This window comes from Tripterygium wilfordii, chromosome 11 (assembly GCF_013401445.1).
Source record: "Tripterygium wilfordii isolate XIE 37 chromosome 11, ASM1340144v1, whole genome shotgun sequence".
In the NCBI taxonomy this organism is placed as follows: domain Eukaryota; kingdom Viridiplantae; phylum Streptophyta; class Magnoliopsida; order Celastrales; family Celastraceae; genus Tripterygium; species Tripterygium wilfordii.
The window spans coordinates 11,683,088-11,697,185 of NC_052242.1; the positions used below are offsets into that span (position 1 = coordinate 11,683,088).

General features: G+C 38.3%; 2 protein-coding genes across 3 annotated transcripts; one reads left to right on the forward strand and one right to left on the reverse strand.

Annotated features, from left to right (window-relative positions):
- Positions 1–206: 206 nt before the first annotated feature.
- LOC120009449 (WD repeat-containing protein PCN-like) lies at positions 207–8,756 on the forward strand. Its single transcript, XM_038860060.1, has 11 exons — positions 207–527; positions 626–769; positions 1,680–1,986; positions 2,080–2,143; positions 2,525–2,638; positions 2,758–2,920; positions 3,436–3,589; positions 3,710–4,308; positions 5,247–5,428; positions 6,686–6,946; positions 8,227–8,756. Exons 1-11 carry the CDS (start codon positions 366–368, stop codon positions 8,501–8,503), a joined length of 2,427 nt encoding a protein of 808 aa, XP_038715988.1. The 5' UTR covers positions 207–365; the 3' UTR covers positions 8,504–8,756.
- Positions 8,757–9,493: 737 nt separating this feature from the next.
- Positions 9,494–10,578, reverse strand: LOC120009924. Of its 2 annotated transcripts, none has more exons than XM_038860660.1 (4): positions 10,095–10,578; positions 9,941–10,024; positions 9,793–9,847; positions 9,494–9,713 (listed from the first exon to the last, which is right to left on the reverse strand). In XM_038860660.1, the coding sequence occupies exons 1-4, from the start codon at positions 10,461–10,463 to the stop codon at positions 9,682–9,684; spliced, it is 540 nt and encodes a 179-aa protein (XP_038716588.1). In that variant the 5' UTR covers positions 10,464–10,578; the 3' UTR covers positions 9,494–9,681. The 2 variants fall into 2 exon arrangements, with proteins under 2 accessions (XP_038716588.1, XP_038716587.1); XM_038860659.1 differs by having other exon boundaries at positions 9,793–9,850.
- Positions 10,579–14,098: the final 3,520 nt, after the last annotated feature.

The window sequence follows — 14,098 nt, forward strand, 5'->3', positions numbered from 1 at the left end:
TTTGTGCAAATGGTAACTCTTTTTGTCTGTGTTTAATATTTTAATTTTTATAATCGTCATTAACAAGAAGAATATTTAAAACGGTGTCGGTTAGTTACTAAGAGAATCAGACCGGTTCAAATATCAGAGTCCCACCCCGGTCCAAGCAGACCCGGTTTACACTTCCATCGTTTTTAATAGATCGACGCGCTTAAACCCTCAGAAACCTAACCGCTGACCGCAGCGCCTACTCCTGCCTCCCTCTCATGCTTTCTCGGTCCCTTAAACCTTCTACTTGCTTGCGTTTACTCCGACAGACGGAACTCAGAAGATCGCAGGATTTATAAAGTTATTGATTCGTAGTTTACTCCGTCACTAGAACCGTCATGTTCGAAGTTTACCGGAATAGCTCAATCGACTGGAAGCCGTCTCCAGTGGTAGCCCTAGCAACCAGCGTCGACGACTCCCAGGTCGCTGCCGCTCGGGAGGACGGTTCACTCGAGATTTGGCTCGTCTCTCCTGGCTCTGTAGGCTGGCACTGTCAGCTGGTACCTAAACAAAACAAAGATTTCACTGTTTTTGTTCAATTATCTGACAAGCTATTTTCCGTATTATGATATTGGTGTGATTTGGTTGATATGCCTAGACTATTCACGGAGACCCTAATTCAAGAGTTTCGTCGTTGGTGTGGTGTCGTGCTGGTTCAAAAGGGCTGCCTTGCGGTCGGTTGTTCTCCTCCAGTATTGATGGGTCGATTTCGGAGTGGGATCTTTTCCATTTGAAGCAGAAGGTGATAATTAATGTGCAATACTATGAATTTCATTGCTTGTTTTGAATGTTTGCTCCATTTGGTTTGCTCCATTTGATTTGCTCGTAACACTATGAAGTTACAGTTTCTTCTTTGTTTGGGACTTTATAACTTACATTGGTTAAGTATAAGTTTCCCTGTATCATACCCGTGTGTCTAAGTAACTTAATAAAGCAAATGTTTGAACTTCTTTTATCTGGACTTGGATTTTAAACTGTTTAGTTTTTGTCTACATAGCATTGTTTGGTACACTGGGTCTGGGTGAGTTCTACTCAACGTCTTTAGTCCCATCTAAGTTGTGGTCAACTACATGGCTCTCCTTATTTTTCCCCAAAATGTGGGTATTAGTTTATCTTCCCATTAGGACGTTGGAGAAGCAATAGTCGCTCTTTTATTGCCTGTCGGCTGTAACATTTGTCTCCAATGGATTCCTCGACCAATGCAACTGAAATTATTATGGTTAAAAGTTAAGGCAACTCGTATTCAAAAGTCTCCCAATTGTGGTGATGGGCTTAGAGAAGGGCAAGATTTACAGTCTTACCCCAGCAGTGCAAAGCCAGAGAGGTTGTTTCTAGGTTTAGGGTTTAGTGGCTCTGTAGAACATTTTTTTTTCATTCAAAGAGAGCCTGTTTCTTGGTAAATTCTGGGTAAAATATCCACCTTGGCCCACAAGTGCTTGTCGTTTTGCTCCTTGAAAAACGCTGTTAAGTTTAGGTCTCCACTCCACATATGGCTCCACAGCATTCATTACGTAATCAATGCGGGAGTGGGGGTCATTAGATCATCATACCCAGACACATATCCTTGTATGTTTGTTCTCATCCAAACTCCAAACGAAGATCTTGCATGACACTGTCATTGGTTAATTTTTCTTTCGTTGGTTTATTTGCAGATTGTATTAGAGTCCATCGGGGTCTCAATCTGGCAGATGGCTGTGGCACCACCTAATGCTCCATCAAGTGACACAAGGCCCAAGTCCCAAAATATTGGAAATGGGTTTTTAAATGGTAACATTGGAGATGATGACGATTGTGAATCTAGTGAAAGTGAAGATGAGTCGGACTCGGATGAAGTTCACGAGCAATCAGTTTTTGAGGATTCACTCGTGGCAATGGGTTGTGATGATGGTTGTGTTAGACTATACAGTATCTCTGAATCAGATGAGTTGTTATACAAGAAATCATTGCCTAGGGTCAGTGGTGAGATGTCTACCACTCTACCCTCAAAATGAATTTAATTTTTGTTTTAAATGCTTTTTTGCATACAAATTTTGATTATATTGTAATTCGCAGGTCGTGTTTTAAGTGTGGCTTGGGGTCCTGATGCTAACAGAATATATTCAGGGAATAGTGATGGGTGAGTATTTCACATGCTGATGGTGCTTTTTTGTGCATTACCACCAAAATCCGACGGATATTCTTATTGTAATATAGTGGCGTGCCCAAGTCTACGGAGGCTCCTTGCAAACTCTTAAGAAGGGGCCCTAGGAATTTGGGGCTACATTAATGTTTGTATTTTTGGGCTAAAACTAATTTTTTGGGCTGAAATAAGCATTTTTGTGCTACACTAATATTAATCTTTTCTAAAAATTTGGGGGTCGCCCCACCCCAGTGCCGTCACTGTTGTAATATGAGATAAAGCTTTTAATTAAGTTGCATAAAATTTGATGCTTTCTCCCATCTCTCTCTTCCGTGATTGAGTATATGGAATTGTATAAGTGGAATGGCCTTTTTGCAGGATTGTAAGGTGTTGGAATTCAAAACTTGGTCATGAAATCTATAGGATTACAGTTGGGCTTGGAGGACTGGGTAGTGGACCCGAACTATGTGTTTGGTCGTTACTTGCTCTGAGGTAGAGATGGCAACATTTTCTACAGATCTTTTAATCCTTGCATGTGATTTAGTGTTGGTGCCTTTGGGTCATTGGCAACTTCTATTTTTCTTGACAAAAATTGCATATTTTTTATTCAGGTGTGGGACCCTTGTTACTGCAGACAGTACTGGCAGTGTTCAGTTTTGGGATTCTCAGCATGGAACTCTTATACAAGCACATTCCTACCACAAAGGTGATGTGAATGCACTAGCAGCTGCCCCTGGACATAACAGGGTGTTTTCTGCGGGTTCTGATGGCCAGGTACAGGCTATTAGTCTGTTTCAAAACTGAAATTGATTTTAATCTTGTTTGTTGTCTAACATCAATTTAAGAAAATCGAACAAGTAATTTTGTTAAGTTTTTTTGACTTGAAAATGTAATTAACTTGAAGGCACCAAGAAAGTGCCAATCAGTACGTCAAGCTTTAAGCAATTCAGTGATGCTTTCCTTATATTTGTATCCCTCCAGCCACTCTTCTGAACCAGGAAAAAAATTATAAAACCATGCATGTTAGAAAGAATCCTGTATTACAAAAGGATATGAATCATGATATCTTCCAAATGGAGTCCATTAGTACGGTCCACTTCGCTATAGTGGGAACCTGGACTTGATTTTTGGTATATTAAGGCTTAAGCCATAATTAGTGTGTAGATTTTGAAGACTGTAATAAGGTTATTTTGTAGCGTTGAATGAAATATTTTAAATCCCCTGCTCTGGTTCTTCATGAGGTGAGAAGGTGATATTACTAGTGTTCATTAAGTTTCTTCTGGTTGTAGGTTATTCTTTATAAACTTTTGAGTGAGACGGTTGGGTCGAGTGGTGACCACTCTACTTTATCAGTGATGAATAAATGGACCTACATTGGCTACGTAAGAGCTCACACGCATGATGTCAGAGCCTTGACAGTGGCTGTACCTATCAGTCGGGAAGGTCTGTTGAGGAGTTACTTTGGATATTATTCTTATGTATTATTATTGGTAGTATTGTTCTTACTTTATTTCGATTGTGGTTGATGACATTGTTATTCTTCTCCTAAACTGTGTGATTTAGACTTTATGCCGGAGGAGAATGTAAAGCGGATTCGTGGTAAGGAGAAGCCAATGGATTTTAGTTATCGGAAGTGGGCTCATTTAGGAGTTCCCATGCTTATCTCAGCAGGGGATGACACGAAGCTCTTTGCCTATACAGCAAAGGAGTTCACTAAGTTCTCTCCTCATGATATCTGTCCTACTCCTCAGAGATCACACATTCAACTAGTTCTTAATTCTGTGTTCAAGCAGGCGTCTTTGCTTTTAGTCCAGGCACCATATTGTTTAGATATTTTCTGCGTTCACACAAAAGGCGGGGCACTTCGCAAACTGAATTCTGGCTCTTCTGGGGGCCGTGCCTCTACTGAATTGATAGCTAAAGTTAAGAGTAAGGCATGTCGGAAGATCATATGCAGCACCATTTCTAAATCAGGGAGCTTATTTGCTTATTCGGATCATCTTAAAGCCAACCTATTTGAATTGAAGAGGCATGAATCTGGAAAAAACTCATGGGCCGTTAATAAAAAGCAACTTCCCCGGAAACTACCATATGCGCTTTCAATGATCTTTAGTTCTGATTCTTCACGATTGATTATAGCCGGGCATGATAGAAAAATTTATGTAAGCCTTTCTCTTTTTATCTTAAATACATTCCTTTTTCTTCCTGTATATTGTTGCACCTTTAACAAATAATTTTTTACTGTCATGTGTTCTCTACTTATGGTTCAACTAAATTATGCCTCGTAAATGTTATATATTTAAATTTGTGTAACTAGGAGTGTGTAACTAATCTGGTGCGAGCCCATGATATGGTGAAGCATGTTGTTAGGCCTTTGTTCTGTCTTTCACTTAGTTTATCCCATTCAGAACTATGAAATCTGACCTGTGATACGTGTCTTCCTTGCCCTTGTTGTAATGTGATACCGTCCTACCTTAATGTCAAGGGTTCGAAAGACCAGTGAGAAAGTAGGGGGGAACTAGGAATGAAAAGGACTGCTCCATTGGTTTAGAAACTCCAGCGAATTTATTGCTTGGTTATTGTTTCCTGTAATTTTGAGGGTATTAACTCCTTGCTCATTGTTTCTTTTGAAAAAGTAAATTTATTCATTGCCATTTACCAGCTTGGAAATGCATTCTAGTTAAAACTTCTCAATCTTTAAGTCCAAAGTAATATAGCCTAAGACATTTGTGAGAGCTTTTAAGGTATAAAATTGATGAGATTGCTGTTCCAAAAGGAAAATTGATTAAACAGAAATTTCATCATCATTTCACAACATTTTATTTGTTGGAACCGAATAATTTGTTGTAGGAATTAGAAATAAAAATATATTCTTTCTTTCTTGAAGTAATGGTAATGGTAGTAATTAACTGAGAAAATTCCTCAGTAAAAATGAAAATAAGTACATCTTTTTTAGGAATTTAAATGATGCGATGCTGTAATTTTGAGAGGCATTAACAATTCTAGCATAGTGTTTTTTTTTTTTTTTTTCCCCCAAAGCTATGGTGGATTCTTGCATAAAATGTTTGGTAAATGGCTTACTGAAGTTCTCGTAATGCAGGTTGTGGATGTGGACACTGCAGACTTTGTACATACCTTCACACCTTGCCGTGATGAAAATGAAGAGGAATTACCTCCGAGTGAGCCTCCCATAACAAAAATGTTTGCAAGTTGTGATGGGCAGTGGTTGGCTGCCGTAAACTGCTTTGGAGATGTATATGTATTCAACTTGGAGACCCAAAGGTGTGAAATTAATACTTCTGTAGTGTCTTAAACTGGTGTTCTCTTGATTTCTATAAAATGTTATTAGAGTTAAAGCCTGTAAGGCTATTCGAATAGATCTGTCTATAAGTTGGCGTTCTCATATGAATTTGTGTAGTCTGATCCTGGTTTATACTTGGCAGTGTTATCAAAGGCGCGCCTAGGCGCTGAGGTGCAGCAAGGTGCGGTGCAGCGCCTTGCCTGCCCTCAGATGTGCCTCTTTTCCAAGGCAATGCTTAAGTGCATGCCTGGCAGCAGGCACTTGGGTACCAATGTGCACACCTGGTGAAATTTTGCAGGTGGGCTTGCGTGTTTCTTTTTAATCGGACCAAAATTATAATAAGTAGGTTTGGTTCCTGCTTAAATCTAAAATATCTAGAGAAAAAAGCTGGCCCATGAAATTATTACTCTTAAAACAAAAGAGAAATGAAGGGTTTCATCATTTCGGTATTGCCTCTCTTGTGCGTCGAGAAGAACCCCCCAAGGAATATGAAGAAGATGGATCCTCGCCTTCCCTCAAAAAATGTGTTTATGCATGAAACCTCTCTCCTTGTCTCTTTTCTTTCATTCAAACCATCCTTGTTTCTTTTTTGGTGTCTCTTTCGCAAAACCCATAGCGTCTCCTTTCTTTTGTTTGAACCATCCTTGTCTTTGCATATCGTGCTGAGTCACAACAGTTTCTGTGTGGTTCTACTCTTTGGTCCATTTAATCTTGAATTCTAGCTATAACTGCCTTAAAGTTAATTTGAAATTGAGACATAATTTCTAATCCACCACTTGCTAGTTTCTTGATTCTGTGCCTAGCTTCACTTGAGCAAGTGTCTTAAGTTCGCATTGTGTCTCAACTCTCAAGGTGACAAGAGGCCTTGGCACCTAAGCGTGCCTTTCACCTTTGATGACACTGATGCTTGGATTTGACTCTTTGAGACAGAAAATTAACTTCTTAATTTCGTGTAAATTTGTTCCAAGGCTCTCTGCCTGACATATGAGAAGTTTGAGTTTTTGGTCTCGAATTTTTTGCCTGAGTTAAGTCATTGTCTTTAATTTGCATTAGCATACTCATCAACATAGTTTGGGGCAAAGATGCATGTGTGTGTGCCTGCTTGGTTGAGCGAGGGTGAGAGCGCGATTGTGGATGATGAGAGATTTGAGGTTTTTGTGCGTTATTACTTGTAACTCAGAATTTTTTATGTGAACCATTACACTTATTTTATTAATTGATTTTTAATTTTGAAACAGACAACACTGGTTCATCTCGAGATTGGATGGTGCCTCTGTCACAGCTGGTGGATTTCATCCTCAAAACAGCAATGTGCTTGTAATCACGACCTCTTCAAACCAGGTTTATGCATTTGACATAGATGCGAAACAGTTGGGAGAATGGTCGCAGCAACACACATTTATTCTCCCTAAGAGATACCAAGAATTTCCAGGAGAAGTCATTGGACTTTCTTTCCCTCCTTCAACTAGTTCGTCTTCTGTTATTATTTATAGTGCCAGGTAATTTCCTTATTTGCTTGAGATAAGATAGAATATCACCTCGGCACTATTTATCAATAATTCATACTATATTTCCCTTTGTGTCATGGAAATTTTCGTCGTACCCTGTGATGTGTTTCTTTGGGTGCAACTCCTCGGGGTGTACGGTGCTCCTCTTAATAAACTTTTGTGCTTAAAAGGAAAGAAGAAACTGTAGTTTGTTGGTCGTGGGAACTTTTCATAAAATCAAGATTGTGATGACAGAAAACTCTATTGGCATGATACTAGTTTTAACTTTACAACTGTGGTGTCGTTATAGTCATAGCAGAGGAATTATTTTCAAAGATATATTATCTGGATTATTGATGCTAGCATTGGCGCCTTACTCAATATGTCAATCCTAGCATATGTGTCATTGGGTTGGCCCAGTTTGCATCAAGGGAAATAGGTAACTGTAGTACCCAACTTAATCTAATTGAGTTTCAATTTAGGAACTGGAAATGGAGTAATGGACCAGATATTCATTTGATTATGAAAAGGAGCTTGACTGAAAGTGAATGTTATGGACTGATAGTTCATTTGTTTCAGTTCAGTACCATGGTTTACTTGCTTCTGTTCCCTCCCCCTTCTTTTTTTCTATCTTTCTTTTTGGTTACTTTTTGAATTCATAGATCCACATAAGAATTGGAAGCTGATTGGTATTACAATCAAGTAAATCCTGTGGTTCCATAAAAATGTTATCTTCAATTATTCGATGGTTCGAGTCTAAATTGATTTTATCATAGTTAATCTGATGAAATTTGAAACTTATGAGAAAGCACAAATCAACACCTCAAAGAAAACAGAGAATCTGGTCCTATTTTTCATCGTCATCATCATCCGAGCCATGTCCCAAACTGTTTGGGGACAGCTAAATGACTTTTGGAAAAAGCCAACCAATGCTATCGTTTTTGGTTCATGTTGTTTATAGTCTTCTGCTTACACAACTTCGAGTTGCATGCTTTTCTACTAATGTTTAATATGTATTAACTTTTGGCATATTATCCCTATTCTTAAAGGAACATTGATTGTAGACTTGTTGTTGATGCCTTGATGGTTAGGGTGGGTGCTTTTATTTTATTTTATTTTCACAATGTGAACTATGGACTTTTTATTCGGTGCAAACTAGCTCTATGAAAATTTTCATCTATATAAGATTCTTGCTCAGTATGCCTTAGAATTGGCTCTATGCATGTTATTGTTTCCTTGAATGTATTCAATGGTATGATTCAATTTAGTATTTGCTTTTTTCTCCTTTGTAGGGCCATGTGCTTGATTGATTTTGGAATGCCTGTGGATCGGAATGATGACTATGACATGGTAAATGGCAACGAGAGACTGAAGCGTAAGTTAAGAGACTGCCAAACAGATTCTAAAGTCAGTGGTAGAAAAAATTTTGAATTTTTTGCTTTCAGAGATCCTGTTTTATTTGTTGGGCACCTTTCGAAAAGTTCTATGATGATCATAGACAAGCCATGGGTTGATGTGGTTAAAACTTTTGATGCCCCTCCAGTCCACAGACATATTTTCGGGACATAATTGCTGATTGGGGGTTGTTTGCAGCCTATTACGTTCAGGTCTCGCAATCAATCCTTTACTTTTTTGTCACATCCTTACTTTTTTTCCTTCTCCCTGGAGATCGGGGGCGCAGGCATGTTGTGTAATGTATTTCTTGAGTTATTTTTTTAGCATGTAAAAGTAGCTTTTTGGAGATGAATAACAATACTATGATGTTACTTTCTTTTTATCACAAGCAAATGAGTGCATAAGGGAAGGATTGGCAGAACAGAAGTTGAAGTGTTGTCGTTTTCCAGAGATTTTAAGTCCTTTTCCAAGATATGGGTTTTGCTAATTCTGAGGATGGAACCAGTCCAGTAAAGGATTTTCAATGCAAAACCTACCAAAACAAATTCAATAATTGCTCTCAGTGTCACGTAGTATGGATCATACTGTTAGTAGGTACCCATCAAGGGTGGTGGGGTGTTCTTTTGGTGGAAAATGAGGCTTTGCTTTTGGTTCTTTCCTTTTGAAAAAAACTTGTCCACTTCGAGTCTAGAAAGTGGTGCATCACAAAATAACAACCCTAATTTGTTTTAAAGCTAGGTTGGCAGTTGCAGAAATGGAAAAGGCTAATGCTTCTATTACTGTCCTACAGCACTAGTTTGCTTACAAGCTACACCCTGTAATGAGTTTGAGATATCAGAATTGTTGCTGGTAGATTGCTATTAGAATTGTGGTTGGTAGGTTAAAACGCTTTTCCTCCTTTGTGGGTTAAGGGCCCTGTAGGTAATTTTAACCATAGACATTCAGTTTGTTTATCAATGTGATGGTCATTGCATTGATTTCTACTGTAGGAGCACTCTCATCCGTCATGGTCGTCGTCACCAAACATAGGGATGCTATATTCTTCTAGAGTACTTACTAGCTATGATAGGCTTGTACTTTGTACATTGTAGTTTTGAAAGTAAAAAAAAATAGCTGACAAGAATTTCATGTGACAGAGGAGATTGATATCTTAGAGGAGTTTTTTTTTAAAATTTTTTTTGAATATTGTTTCCTCCAGCATTGACAGAAACAAACAAAAAGAAGTAGAATTGGAGAAGAACAAAAATGAAGAGAAAAACATATATTGAGATGTCTCTTACATATCTAAAATATAATCCATTTTGCTTTACATCCCCTCTCCAAAGCAGCTGCAGTTCTGATGATGCTATCTGTCACTGTGACTTTCTTCTTCCTCGCCAACTACCTGTCAAGCATACATGTCAAGCAATATCAAAATAGGGCAAAAAAAAACTACTGATAGAAAACAAAAATTAAAGACTAACCAGATTCTTTGAATGAAGGAAACAATCCCAACTGATTCTTCAATGCAGATTTTCCCTGCTGCAAGAACTTATCAAGATTAGCTTCTCAAGTTCAATAAGAGTTGTAAGAAAAGCAATAGAGATGGAGAAAAGGAAAGAAAGAGAATACCCTGAAATTTGTTGCTGAGAATCCTTGTGAGGAGTCCAAAACATGGTCCATTGAAGCTTCATCATTTCTAGAGAAACTTGCATCCTGTTGTACCAAAAAATATATATCAAGAAACCATTTTAGTATTTGTATCCACTTGTTGTGTAAAACTTGCCTTGGGAGAGCCCAATACAGAAGAGCTAGCAGTGTCATCAAGGGATGAGTATTGATGTGGATTTGTACAATGTTCTCTGCTCTTCACCTTCTTCTTCTTCTTATTATTCCTTTTGTTTCCCTTTTCCAATTCACCAGAGCACCCGTCATGGTCTGCATTACAATGTCGAGGCCCAGATGATGCATCGGAGACCATCGACAAGTCATCTTCTTCATCATGCTCCATTCTCGCTCCTTCTCCTCCTCTATAAGCCTCTTCCTCTGCACCACCAAAACTGTGGCATTGGGTTTTAGAATAAGAGGATTGGTCTAAGTAGAGTGTCCAACCAGAGTCACACCCACTAGTCCACTGAGAGCCTGACATATCCATATGGGTCTAGACCCAAATTCTATGCATAAAAGAGGAGATAAATGATAAATCACACTTTGCTCATGAGATGTTCTTGTTCTTGCATAAGTAGAGAAGAAGACGAAGAAGAAGAAGAAGAAGAATCATTCTTAAATCCTAGACTAGTTTTGTCCTTGTGCTATGCCTTCTCAATCATATTTGCCAGTTGGCTCTGACTGTGTCCGTGTGTACGTCATTGTCTTGGTGTGCTAGCAACATACACAAAGCAATTAATAGGGTGAGTTGCATGAAAAACTTGTGGTTAAAACTGTTAAACTCTTTGTCATAATCTTCGTCGCGAATCGGTAGATTAATATGTTAACTTCTCCTCAGACATTAACAGTAAAGCAAAGCAAAGCAAGTACTACTTCATCTGTCAAAACCTTTGAAATGGGATTTCTTTCTACCTTCTTTTGGATTAATCAAGAATCCACAGTTAGGATAATAATTCAACTACTACTCGACAAGCCGAGCGTGCGCATTTGACATCCTAGGAGCCTCAGTTGGAAGAAGAATTTAGCCCTGGTGTTTGATGAGTGCACACAAGAAGAAGTTGGAACTAATTTACAGTACTCAGTTCTTGGATGTCTGAATTTGTTTGACTTGGTCCAAGTTTGGTGCTGAAGATAGAGATTAGAGACTCTCCATCAATCACAAGTAATTTTGACCAATCTAGAGGTTTTATAGCAGGATGGGGTCAATACATTGTCTTGGTGAAGGACAGTGATGCTGCAATAATGTAACTGTTCAAACATGAGAGAGAATTAGAAAACCACAAATAATGTATGTATGTATATGTATGTATATCTTGAGCATGTACACACATTCCTATTTTAAGGAGAAAATCAAGCCTTGTTGATTCAAGATAGCTGTTGTTGGGTCCAACACATTCTGGTGAAAAGCCCTACCTTTTATCAGGACAAACTAATGTAAACAATGCTGCAGTAAGATAACAGTACAACTTTTTTACATTACAAAGCAAATGAGTAAACCATTTTAACGCCATAAAGATGCTTTGAGAGCATTTTTAACACGAGTACTGTAACGTGGTCAATGAGAATTAATTATTGGGGACAGACAAATATATCGGTAAAACAACGATAACCACAGATACGATTCTCAGTCGGAGAAAATAGAAACCACGCTCGGAAGGAGTCCTACGAGCACATTAACACTCTTCCGATTAACAGAAGTAACCACCACAGTATGGGCAGTGGTTGCAGCTTGAGAGTTGAAATATTGCCCAACATGGTCCCAAAACTATATAGAAAGGTCAAACTGTGCCAGTTGCCATTCTCTTTTTACTTTCTCAAATTCAAAGTCTCTCTTCTAGAGAGATTCTTTTCTCTTTAGAAGGAACAAAAACCCCAGTCCCCATCATTTATACCAATTGACAGTCAAATCTCCAACTCTTTTTATCTTCCATGGAAGAAAATCCAGAACTTCAAAAGGGAAAGAAAGAAAAGGAGTTGTGACAGAAATTATCTGTTACATCACATTAGTTTGGAATTGCATGAAGACCCCTTTGGAACCATACGACCTTGCACACAAAACAACAAAACCTCATCAATTTAGATTTTTCAATGATTGTAGAATTCATAACCCCACAAATTTATTCCCTTGTGGAAATCCCATCTATCAAATCACATTCAGGTAAAATTACACAATCAGTACTTCCAAAAAAAATTATGTGAAGGAAAATCATTTGGAGTAATCAAATTATATGATAGAAAAAGTTCAAATACAGAATACATGGCATATTATTATGATGTGATGAATCAATCATGTTCTCCTTGATCTGCTGACTGTGTGTATGGATTGTAAACTCTGTGTGCTCCCACATACTAGCTAGTTGTGTATACTTTGTGTCAATTGAAGCTAACCCCTGCTGTTAATGGACCCAACTTGGCAGCAATGCATGTTGAACAATAGCTTGTATTTACTATTTAGGAATGTAAAACTGTAAGATTGCAGTTCAATGGCCTTATACAATATAAATTGAATATCAAATATAAAATGTGTATATAGGTGGGTTTTTGTCACTATTAGAGCTCACCCGCCCACCCAAGTCCCACATTGAAAGAAAAAAAAGTGTGTGGATGTGGTTTAAATGCAATTAGTCGGACTGTAGTCCTTAGGCCATGGATTTTGGACAAAATCGGTTATTATCGTTTGTGTTGAGACCACATATGTTAAGGCCCATTAACATGGATTCCCCAAAATCCAAATTCTAACAACCACCTACACTTGAAATAACAAGGCAAGTGCATCCATATGGATTTTCTTACCAAAGAATTAAACCTACACAGCTTTACATAATCGATTAATTAAACCGTTTGGTTTGGTAATTACTTCAAAAAACAATAACCATTTGGTTCTCAAACACCTATCTATATAAAAAAGTCCTCTTCTCCTCTACTAAACTAAATCTAAATCTTGTTTGTGCATTGAAATTAACCAAGAAATCAAAAGATGAGCTATCCAAATGCTGGTATGATCCCACCTCCACAAGGGTGTCCTCCGTCCGCGGCGGGATATATGGGCGCTGCTCAACAACCATACATGCCACCTCCGATGCAGCCTCAGCCGCCGCTACCAAATTTTTACATTCAGCAACAACCACCCACACCATCCACCCATGGTGGTTTTCTAGGAGGATGGTACGCTCTCTTTATGCTTGAAAATATTGAAATTGTTATATATTGACGCCATTTAGGATGTAGGGTTTAATTTTATTTCTATTGCAATTGACTGGCATGTTATTGCTTCATTTTTTTTGCAGTCTGGGTGCATTTGGCTGCTGTGTCTGTTTGGAGATGTGTTGTTTTCGAAAGCTAGACTATTGAGATTGTTGGTCGTTAATTAAAGAATTATCTAGAACAGAACTCGACCCTCAATCTATGACGCTCATTCTACCCCAAAATCAACATGATGCGTAAGGGGCCTTACATTTATGTTTATAATAATTTCGTGGATCGGGAGAAATTAGTTAGTCGGGCCTTGAGTCCTTGATCTAATTTTAAAAGCTTCACTCGCTATCACGACTTCGTTCAAATTGCGAGTCCTAAAAAAGAGACGTTAGTCATCATAACGGCTAGTTTTCATAAGTTCACCCCTGTTTTATTATCTGCCCATCTCAAGAAATTTCACCGCTCACGGTATCGTAAAAACCCCACCACAACCAACCAATTCAAGACGCGGATTTCATCATATGCTCAAGGTCCGTACAGATATTGGGTTCCTGGATTTCCAATCTTCGATAAAATCTCTCTATTCGAAGAAGAAACGTGAATCCACTTGATTGGGTGGCTAGAGGGATGGAAGTAGACCAGGATGACTCTTTATTTTTTTCATCTCTAGTTCTTTTTATTTTTTAATTTGCGATTTCTTTCATGTGCAAAATTTTCACTTTCGTATTTTTCTTCATGATTATATGCTCTTCTTGCATTATGATGAATTGATGACAAGATTTTGTTTTGGGTTCCTAGCTATACCAATTATTATTTTGTGCACCAACTGATATTTTGACGTCGTTGTAGTATAGTGGTGAGTATTCCCACCTGTCACGCAAGTGATCCGAGTTCGATCTTTAGCAATGGAGTTAAAAACTTGATCGA

What these genes read in the sequence shown, in the direction of transcription:
- LOC120009924 (XM_038860659.1), bottom strand. Translation starts at nt 10,463, where the DNA reads ATGGATATGTCAGGCTCTCAGTGGACTAGTGGGTGTGACTCTGGTTGG. An exon ending in CTGTATTGGGCTCTCCCAAG is followed by an intron (nt 10,025 to 10,094) that starts GCAAGTTTTACA and finishes TTGGTACAACAG; the next exon opens with GATGCAAGTTTCTCTAGAAA. An exon ending in TCCTTCATTCAAAGAATCTG is followed by an intron (nt 9,714 to 9,792) that starts GTTAGTCTTTAA and finishes TATGCTTGACAG; the next exon opens with GTAGTTGGCGAGGAAGAAGA.
- LOC120009449 (XM_038860060.1), top strand. Translation starts at nt 366, where the DNA reads ATGTTCGAAGTTTACCGGAATAGCTCAATCGACTGGAAGCCGTCTCCA. An exon ending in TATTCAGGGAATAGTGATGG is followed by an intron (nt 2,144 to 2,524) that starts GTGAGTATTTCA and finishes GCCTTTTTGCAG; the next exon opens with GATTGTAAGGTGTTGGAATT. An exon ending in TGGTCGTTACTTGCTCTGAG is followed by an intron (nt 2,639 to 2,757) that starts GTAGAGATGGCA and finishes TTTTTTATTCAG; the next exon opens with GTGTGGGACCCTTGTTACTG.